Raw genomic sequence first — 10967 nt, 5'->3', positions numbered from 1 at the left:
ATATGAGTTTATTATTTCAATGTAAATACATAAAGACTTTACAGAGTTTCTTTCTTGTTTAATCAATAAAACACAACAGAATTGACATTTAAATGTCATTTGCAGTATGAAATCTGATCTATTTTATAATGCTATCGGTTACAGAGCTTTTTTGAGAATTTAGAGAATTTCCTCTTTAATATCCTTCTGAATGTGAATAAGAAAACATGTCAAGTTGCAGCTGGAAACAATTGTTTTAATGTTTTGCTTGCAGTTTGTGGGCTTTATAAAGGAAATTGGCTTGCATTAGGGATGCAGGCTTTTCTTGGACAAGTATCCAGCCACTTTAAAAGGAACAGCTGTACATCTGCTGTACATCATGCATGAGATCAGGGCAGTGGTGGTTCAGACCACAGCACCAGCAGGTGTCACTGTTGGGCCATGAATCATTAAACCCTCTCTGTTCCAGGGGGATGTATCATGGCTGAACTTCCTGGGATGCAAAATAAAATAGACTGTAAAAAATGTGTGATTAAATAAGGTTTTTGCTTACTCTGATTCAGCTTTGTGAAAGCAGCACAATCTCGCCTTTATTTTTTCTTTGCCGGCTGGTTATAATGTTTCAGAAACTAATGATTTTGACACACAGCAATCTCTAGCACAGGAGCGTCCAATTTTATCCAGAAAGGGCCAGTGTAGGTTTTCATTCCAACCAATCAGAAATCACACCTCGTAGTATTTTGAAAGCCAAGATCAACTAATTAAACAGGTGGAATCAGGTGTGGCTCCTGCTTGATTGGAAAGAAAACTTGCATAAACACCAGCGGTTTACAAATAAGACTGAACATCCCTCATTGCTGTTTACACAGAATGGTGTAGGGGGGAAAATCCAGTGAACATACGTTATGTAGAGAGAAACTCATTGTTAAAGAAGGAGAATGGCCAGATTGGTTGAAAATGGCAGCAAGTCTACTGTCACTTAAATAACCAGAGTTTAAACCATGGTGAGCAGAAAATCATCCCAGCATGCACAAGATGTCAAACCTTGAGGCAGATGGTCTGCAACAGTAAAAGACCACACTGGGTTCACTTTTTCAGCCAGGAAAAGGAATCTGGGGCTACAGACAGCACAAGCCTGCTAAAACCAAACTAATTTGTCTAATCTGAAGCTCTGCTCACTATAACCTCAGTTTTCTTTTTTGTCTAACAAGAATTTAAGCCCCTGTGGTCTTCTGCAGTTGTGCATTCTGAGATGCTTTTGAGCTGACTACAGTTGTAAAGACTAGATGCTTGAGTAACTGGAGACTTCCTGCCACCTTGAACCAGTCTGTCCATTTTCCTCAGCCCTCTCCCTTCATTAAATGCTGCTACCATATGATTGGCTCATTTGATAATTGCATGAATGAACAGGTATACAGGTGTTCCTATTAAAGTGGACAGAGCTTAAAACCTCATTTAGACAGTGTAGTCGGCACAAGTGCATAAAAACACTGAAACAAGCCATTTTCTATTTCTAATTGCCTTTAACATTATATTACTATAATGTAAAAGAAGACTGTACGTAATAGAGAAAATGTGTGTGTGTGTGTGTGTGTGTGTGAGAGAGAGAGAGAGATTGGGTGATATTTGTCTGTGGCTATGTACAGGTGTGTGGTATGATGTGGTAATTGTTTTCTTTCTACAATAACAGCTAGCAAGGAAGTCTGCCTGATCATCTCTCCCTGTGCAGTTTGGCAGCTGATAATTGAAAAGTTTGAATAAATACAAAATGAGCACTTCTAAATAATCAGTTACTGTAATAGTGCTAGTAGACATGTAGTCTAGTCTGAGTCAGTAGACAATGACCAGCACTTTTGCTGCCCTCTAGTGGTAAAAAGCAAAGTTTTTTTTTTACACACAGCATACTTCATTCATTCATTCATCTTCTACCGCTTATCCGAACTACCTCGGGTCACGGGGAGCCTGTGCCTATCTCAGGCGTCATCGGGCATCAAGGCAGGATACACCCTGGACGGAGTGCCAACCCATCGCAGGGCACACACACACACACTCATTCACTCACGCAATCACACACTAGGGACAATTTTTCCAGAGATGCCAATCAACCTACCATGCATGTCTTTGGACTGGGGGAGGAAACCGGAGCACCCGGAGGAAACCCCCGAGGCACGGGGAGAACATGCAAACTCCACACACACAAGGTGGAGGCGGGAATCGAACCCCGACCCTGGAGGTGTGAGGCGAACGTGCTAACCACTAAGCCACCATGCCCCCCTCACAGCATACTTAATTTTTAATATTAAATAAAGTTTACAAAGAAGAATTCCACTCTCATTAACCTTTTTTCTGACTCACCTTTTTTCTCCACACTGCATCCCACATTTGTTTAGAAATTAACCTCTTTATAATAAGATCTCTATAAAAGCCATATCTATTAGATAAATAGTCTAAAATATGCACTGTGCAGTATGCTGTATTGGTGTATTAGGACACTACTACACATCACTGTGTCACAAACACTCCACCAACCAAAAATACACAGCTCACATCTGTGCTGTGATCAGAAAGGCTGACAGAAAAAGATGAGCCACACATTATAATCTATCCTGGACCAAGAAATCAATAAGCAGTCACCATAAACGTCTGGGCATCAGTTAAGTGGAATCGGAATGACACATTATTATTGGGTAGTACTGGGTTCCTGGATAAATACCTGGTTTGAGCAGAATAAGAATGAAACACTTTAAACACTCATAAGAAATGCATATACATGTAAGCTTTATTTTAAATAAATGTATATTGTATTTACATTTCAACATTTACAATGCTGAAGATAATCAGTTCTGATACAGCACTTAATAAATATGTTATAAAGAACAATAAAAACATGTTTAAAAATAGTCAATGATTTCTAAGATGTACGTACAGATATGTTGTCGGTTGTTGTTGATGGCTATTACTTTAGTCAACCTCTTGAAGCCTTCGGCTCATTTATTTTGTACTAGTTTTAAATGATTGGTTCTAATATTATCTCCCAAAGCCTTAAATGAGATGGCTAAGATTTATAAAGTATATTAGTATGTGTGCTAAATGAAGGTGCAGTTCCTTACCTGCACTAGGATAGCCCTCATGAACAATAATGCTAGTCACAAAAACCTGATCCTGGATCAGTCCCGTGCTACAAAAAGACGCTTTGTAATAACCATCATATGTCTCTCAAGACTGCAGTTGACAGTGGTCATGATTGGGCTTTGCATGTGTGGACGTCCACCTCTTCGTGGCAGTCTCTGCAGTGGACAGTGCAGCACCAATGGAACTTGCACTCACACTTGGTGCTGCGACTCACACGGGAAGTGTCATATCCCCGCCCACAACACATGACCTCACAGCTGTCAGCTCCGTGTGAAGTCCTGTTACACACGCGCCCACCTGTGCCCACTGACCCTGCAAGAGAAGAGACAGACACACTCAGGACAAGTGTAAACCAAGTACAGTGTACTATTTGAACACATTTTGATTCAAAGACATTTTTTAGGTTATTGATCTTAATTAAACACGCAGTTCAGACAAACCACTCAAAGCATTCAACACATCATTATACCTAATAATATCAGACGGAGTCTATGTACAGTTTGCTGGTATAGTCACTTGAGATGTGCAATGATGGTCTAAACAATCTGGTTTCGCTGCTTGGCAGACGTCTAGCACTCCAGAAGAAGCAGCAGAGCAGACTGAGCTGGGTAAGAAGATGACCGCTTGGTCCTTCATAAGATGAGGGACTGATGATAGGACCTATCAGCTGCAGCTGCAAGTCTTCATCGCGTGCTCATTTCAACAACCCTAATCTAGACAACCCCTCCCGGCGTGGAGACTGGTGCGGCACTGATCGACCGCTGATATCGAAATTGTTAAAGACCTTGTATCAACCCAAGCTTTCATGTGGCATCCTGGGAAAATTCTCCGGGCTTTGTGCATGAGGGCTCTCAGACTGACGGCCCAACCTAGCACTGGGAAAACAATCATGGACTATGACCACACTGATGTTAACCTTTAGAAACACAACAGAGGATTCCTGTCAGCTGGCTTATGTAACCCCAATTTAGCCTTTGAATTTGCAGCTTGGATCATGATTAGATATGTTTAAGGTTTTAATTGGCAAACCTGGCCCTTATTTGTCATTTCTGTGTCTTGCACGCGATTGAGAGATATGTTTGGGCATGACCCAGCAGCCCCCATCCCCCACTCAACCGTCCAAATGGCTGGTATGCCAGGATGATTTTGGTTACATCATCACCTGAGGTGCATCTGCTTACTGAATTAAGATATGAGGCGTGCCACAAGATGACTTTAGCATGTGCTGTTGCTGGAATTGATTTCACACTTTCAAAGATGAAGAGCTCTTGCGCGGCTTCATCTTGGGATTACCCTCGAACAAACCTCTTCTCTGAGTCTTTCTCATGCCTGACCACACTGAGATCAATGTAAATGCACTGTGCCATATCACTTCAGCCGTGGTGTCTCCAAACAATCCTGCCAGCATTTGTGCTAGGACACAAACTTCAAGGTGCATATGACTAAGGGTACTGGAATAACACAGAGTTTTTCTGCATAGCATGTTGTCATCTGATCATGCATTTTATTTATACATGGTCCTCTATTCTTTCAGGAAAACACAATTCATTGTTCAGAAGAAGAAGTTTAAAAAACACTGGCCAAAAGATTTTTCAGAGAGATCATCATGCACCCTGTGGGAAGTTATGAGACATGACCTACGACTCTAAATATTTCTGCCCATTCAGGGGCAGACAGAAGAGAGGTGTTCTGGTGAGGCCAGTAATTTATAGTGGTTGAGAGCAGGGATCATGTTTCAGCTCCTGTGCTGTCCACAGATCTGTGGTAATGTGTCTTAAACGTGGTGTTACTTGATAGCCCAGGATCATCTGCAGCCTGACAGGCACCTTTACCCCTCCCGCACTCCACACAGGCACACCTGGTGTTATTCAGTACACTTCAACACACTCACGCATACAAGCATGAGCACACAATAAAGGAAGGCAGAGATGGTCTCTTGCCTTGCGGGGACACTAGCCGACTGCATTCAGGTTTCTACTGTGACAACTTTGCCTCTTGTGAATGTAATAGGCAGCTAAATGGCTTCAACTCTCTGGTTACGTTCTCACTGAGTTCAGAGGCAAGGCTAATGCTTTAAAGATTGCTAGTAGAGTAGCACAGCTGGTGAAGGAATACACCAGGACTAACAAGGGTGTATGATACTAGCTGGCAAATTCAGGTTTTTCCACAACCTTTATTTTCTTTTGAAGTTTTCACACACAATAAAGTGCACTAGGTGTGTAGTTGCATGACATACAGTATGTACAGTACTCAATTCTCAACCATCACTGCTCACCAGATTCGTGATCCCATATGCAGTAGTCAGGCGAGTCCTCAAAGTATACCAGATCATTCTTTGTGGGCTTCCTGAACTTCCTGTGGGCAATGGTGAAGCCTGTCCCATAACGGTTCATTACTACCTGGGTGGCGCTGTTGTACTTCTTGCGCAGGTAGTCACCCGTCTGTCTAAAGTCACCAATGGCTAGCCAGCATGTCCGAATGTTGCAGGACCCACTCACACCATGGCATTTACATTCCAGTGTCATGAAACGTTTCACTGCCTGGATAAGAGAAAATACTTAGATTTAGATGGTCCATATTCTGAGTCCGTTGTCAGGGCTCTTTGTGAATGGATTGTCTTCCATTAATTCATTCTCAAGCTATGTTTAAAGGCCCTGTACCTAGCTCTTATTAAATCTGATAGGAAGCAATGCTGTGAACAGCTAAGGGTCTAGGAACAATAACGTTGGGAAGTGGAAGCTGTACTTTACCTTCCGTTACTATGCCAGCTGAGAATCTGCCTTGGCAAATGCTGCCTGCTTTATTAAAATTATGCCTTCGCAAACTTAGGAAGAAGTATGTGCAGTCTTTACAATAAAAATACAATTTAAGCCATTTTTTATTTGTATAGTACTTTTAACAATAGATATTGCCAAAACCAGATTTACAGAAATCTGGATCTAAATATAAATCTCTAATGAGTAAGCCAGATACAACACTGGCAAAAATCTCCCTGGAGCAACAAGAGGAAGAAACCACAAGATTTCATTTCTAAAATTGTGTAGAATAAACTGTTGAAAAAACGTTCAACATGAGCATATTATTAATAAGAGCCTGGAAAAAGCAGAAGAATTATTATTATTTTTTTTTTATAATTACATCAGTAGTTCTTAGGTGAGATTATCAAGTTAAGCAAGGGTGAGACTTGAGAAAGTACTGTTTTTGGGTGGAGAAATGAAATTGGAACTGGATGATATCAGGGGTTATGTGCTGCTTGTATTAATAAATCCAAAAATAATTACCCTCCTTCCTGCACGATTGTTGTGCAGGTTCATGAGTGCTCGTGCATCTCTCTCCTTCTTCTCCTTGGCATCAACAAACGCCTGGGTGAACTTTATGGCATGGTCCACGTGGTCACTACAGCCACCCCAATCAAAGGGGCCTTTGGCATCGTGTGATGAGCCCTTCTTTCCAGGGTCGCAGGAGCAAGAGTCTAGCTCACCCTGACTGCAGGCTCTGGTCAATGTGTGGACCATGCCTGCTGAGGAGATGGCGTACACAAAGGCGGCCTCACGGCTGCCTGAGTATATACACATACACACACACACAGATGAAATGTAAAATACAGAAGTGCAAGTAAGCATGTGCAAAAACTCAAATAAAATGCAGAAAGCTCTTGCACATTCAATGAACTGACAAATTTGGCTGTTTGACAAACACAGACAATACAAAGGCCAAACAGCTGAGGAGCTTATAAAAGAACACTGTGATGTACCCTTGCTAGTGGATTGTCTTCAACCTTTTTTTTTACAGCTAAAAAATGTACAAAATAAAAAAAATCTACAGGATGTGGATCATGAGTACGAGTGATCTTTATGTGTATGTAAGAGCATTAATGTGACTGAATAAGATGTAAGAGCATTAATGTGACTGAATATGTCACATTAATGTTTTGACAATGCAGGAGACAGAGTGAGTAAGAACAAAAACACCCAATTCATCAGAGAAGAGGTGCAACAGGAGCAGGGGTTATGAGCTTTAACATTTCACTTTAGAGCTTTGTCAGTATAAGGGAATATGTGTCCCAACAAATCCCTGCAATTGTCCTAAATTAGTGCACTGACATTGACAATAAGTAGATTTTCACAATGCCACTGAGTAACACTGCCAGTCAGGGCCTCCCTATAATGCCCTATGATGGGTATTTGGACTTTCAAGGAGGTCTAAATACCAAAGGAAAAGATTAAAGACAGAGATTTAACTTAACTTTTATGTGGAGACTAGCTGAAAGGGCCTGGGAGACTGACCCTGAGTGTCTACGTAGATGTTCCCATTAATATGATTTTACAACAGCAGACCAGTTTTACCTGATTATTTAAACATCATGTACTTTTTTTTACACATTTGTAAAATTCACAAGCAAAATTTTCAGCAGCAGAAGACTGGTTATATAAGGAGTGGTCCTTGAAGCAAACAAAAGAAATGTAATCTGCTGTATCAGGTTTTAGCAAGTCTGTAATAGACCCATGACATGATTATGGAATCTCACTGTGAGTGCAGATCCTGTGGTATTATTTAGATCAACAGTTTAATTAAGTGTCTTAATGGATCTTGCATGCTGAATGGACCACCAGAGTGAGCGGTCTGCACCACAGTAAAAAATTTTACAGTGTGTTTTATGTCACTAAATATTTTCAAATAGTGTTGTAGCAAAACTGATGGACTGATTGTAGGGAAATATGAAGTTATAAAATAAGAAAGAATAAGAACTAAATAAGATGTTTAAAACACTTGATTTTGTTTTTTTTTCTGTATGACATTCTCATTCAAAAAGGCTATCATGTTAGTTTATATTGCAGAGCTCAACTGTGGCATAAAACATTCATTCATTCATTCATTCATTCATCTTCTACCGCTTATCCGAACTACCTCGGGTCACGGGGAGCCTGTGCCTATCTCAGGCGTCATCGGGCATCAAGGCAGGATACACCCTGGACGGAGTGCCAACCCATCGCAGGGCACACACACACACACACTCATTCACTCACGCAATCACACACTGGGGACAATTTTCCAGAGATGCCAATCAACCTACCAGGCATGTCTTTGGACCGGGGGAGGAAACCGGAGTACCCAGAGGAAACCCAAACTCCATGCAACAAGAACATGCAAACTCCACACACACAAGGCGGAAGCGGGAATCGAACCCCCAACCCTGGAGGTGTGAGGCAAACGTGCTAACCACTAAGCCACCGTGCCCCGTGGCATAAAACAATAAAATATAAATCCTTTTCAAATAATATAAAAACACATTATGCCAGTTAATTAAAGTAATATTAAAGTAATACTAAAATATGGCTACATTTAATTTTCTTTTATTTTCAATTGAATTTGATTATAGCCTACAAACCTTAATTATTACTGTTCAATGTGATTCCTCCATCTTTTTTTAACTATATTTATTTCAAAATCACAATCAGCAGATTACATGATAGCTTACACACATCAACTCCAAAGGAAAAGAGTAAAGGTAGAAGACATCATATTACAGAAATGCATTCAGTAGGTTATCCCACACAGGCTATGGACAAAATAGATGTATAAAATGATTATTTCAAATAAATTTCCTAACTTTATCAAAGGCGGACGATTTTAGAAGTTTGCTTTGTTTTAATTAATGGTCATGATTAATCAGCTTTAATGGGAATCATGAATCAACTTTAAATCAACAAATAACATACAGATTCGGTTTGGAGGATGTTATATATCAGATTTATGCAAGTGAAATTCCCCTAAAAGAGATATTAAATCTTATGGAATAACCATAAGATAACTCGTCAACATTATTTAAGTTTAAAAAACCAATGATGTTTCTTTCAAGAAGTCTTTTGTATCAAGGCAAAGAAATCTAATGCATGAGTTAAGCCTCCTGAGATATGTTGTCTTCACCCCATATCTCCCCAAGTTTATTGGAAAACAACTCTGAAATGATCCCCCTGTAAATGCCAAACTAATTCCGTGTGAAGTCCATGTCAGAGTGTTGATGGATTGGCTATGGATTTACGAGCCTCAGGGCAAAGCTGTAAAGGCCATTTTAAATTAATCTACTCGGCTTTTTGTATTTATTTAATCAGATATGAAATTATCTGTGACATTATTAGGCATTGGTAACCGGTAAACAAGGACATTAAGTACTTTACATATTACATACTTTATATTTGAATAAAGTATATATGAGCAGAGAACCACCAGAGCAGAGAACAGTTCTACATTATAGCTTTAAATGGCGGCATTGGAAATGTCTAAGCTGCACACAGGTTTGGTGTGTATGTGTGTGTGTGTGTGTGAGAGAGAGAGTGTGATTGTGTGTGTGAGAGAGAGTGTGTGTGTATGTGTGTGTTTGTGTGTGTGTGTCTGAGAGAGAGAGAGAGAGAGAGAGAGAGAGAGAGAGTGTGTGTGTGTATATGTGTGAGAGAAAGTGTGTTAGTGTGAGTGTGTGTGCGTGTGTGTGAGAGAGAGAGAGTGTGTGTGTGAGAGAGAGAGAGTGAGAGAGAGAGAGCGAGAGAGAGAGTATGTGTGTGTGTCTGAGAGAGAGTATGAGTGTGTGTGTGTGAGAGCGAGAGTATGTTTGTGTGTGTGTGTCTGAGAGAGAGAGTATGTGTGTGTGTGAGAGCGAGAGTATGTGTGTGTGTGTGAGAGAGAGAGTATGTGTGTGTGTGTGTGAGAGCGAGACTATGTGTGTGTGTGTGTGCTCACTGCGGTGCAGGAGTTTGCCGAACACATTATGGTCCCTCGCCACAGTGTTGCAGTTCCAGCGGTGATGACGGAACTGGTGCTGACACTCGCTGATCCACTCGTTCACTCCGCCGCTGATCGCCTGCATGACCCCGGGATGCTGTCTGCACATCTGCCGCTGTTTACTCACCAGACCCGGGATGTTGTCGCACATCACCTGCGAGCCCAGAGTGCCCATGTACCTAAGAGCAAAATTAATATTACAAATTCAACAAATATCTTCCTGATATAAAGCGTCACAAGTAACAATTTAAATGTTAACACAAAGCAAAATGAGAATGCTCTTTAATAAACAGCAATTAAGGCATTTCTCAAAAACATAATCACAATCCATTTTATGCACCTTTCATTGTTTATGGTCAACATTTGTAGGTAAAATGACAGAAAAAGTAGGAGCCCAGACAGAAGGAAAAAAGCCAGTTTAGTGTAAAGAATCCCACAGTCCTTAGATACCCACCACCAGGAAGAGTCGACCCTTGATGTGAACCAGCAGGTTGCCACAGACAAATATAAACATATTCCACTTGGCAGAAAGTTCATATTACTGCCTCCGGATAGATTTGATCATTCGTTCACTTTCAGCAGAACAAAGGAAGAATAAAAAGAGATGATGTCTGAGAAGAGCGCTGGAGCTGCTCCACTAACACAAGTGCTGCTTAATTATCCTTCATCTGCAAACCATCCTGAGATCACACACGATTAAAGACGAAGAAAGGGTGAGTTCACGTCGCTGATGGTCCGCTATCAGGTCTGCTTGCTTGAGAAGTGCAGTGTGCGGTCTGGTATGAAGGGTAGAAATGAGATGAAGCGGTTTATCTGTTCAGGCGGGTCACACACACACACACACACACACACACACACACACACACACACACACACACACACACACACACACTCATACTCTCTCCCTCTCACACACACACTCACACAATCATACTCTCTCTCTCTCTCTCTCTCTCTCTCTCTCTCTCTCTCTCACACACACACACATACACACACACTCACACTCATACTCTCTCTCTCTCCTCCTCCTCTCTCTCACTCACACACACACACACACTCACACAATCATACTCTCTCTC

The 10967-nt window shown here is 41.1% G+C and overlaps 1 protein-coding gene across 1 annotated transcript; it reads right to left on the bottom strand.

The window, feature by feature from the left end:
* Positions 1-2903: 2903 nt before the first annotated feature.
* On the bottom strand, positions 2904-10639 carry wnt2 (wingless-type MMTV integration site family member 2). Its single transcript, XM_060878613.1, has 5 exons — positions 10343-10639; positions 9847-10067; positions 6393-6670; positions 5387-5651; positions 2904-3423 (listed from the first exon to the last, which is right to left on the bottom strand). Exons 1-5 carry the CDS (start codon positions 10423-10425, stop codon positions 3218-3220), a joined length of 1053 nt encoding a protein of 350 aa, XP_060734596.1. The 5' UTR covers positions 10426-10639; the 3' UTR covers positions 2904-3217.
* Between the last annotated feature and the right edge of the window lie 328 nt (positions 10640-10967).

Source organism: Tachysurus vachellii, chromosome 9 (genome assembly GCF_030014155.1).
Source record: "Tachysurus vachellii isolate PV-2020 chromosome 9, HZAU_Pvac_v1, whole genome shotgun sequence".
NCBI classification, from domain to species: Eukaryota; Metazoa; Chordata; class Actinopteri; order Siluriformes; family Bagridae; genus Tachysurus; species Tachysurus vachellii.
The sequence above is the reverse complement of the archived record's forward strand: the minus strand, read 5'-3'. Positions and strand labels throughout refer to the sequence as shown.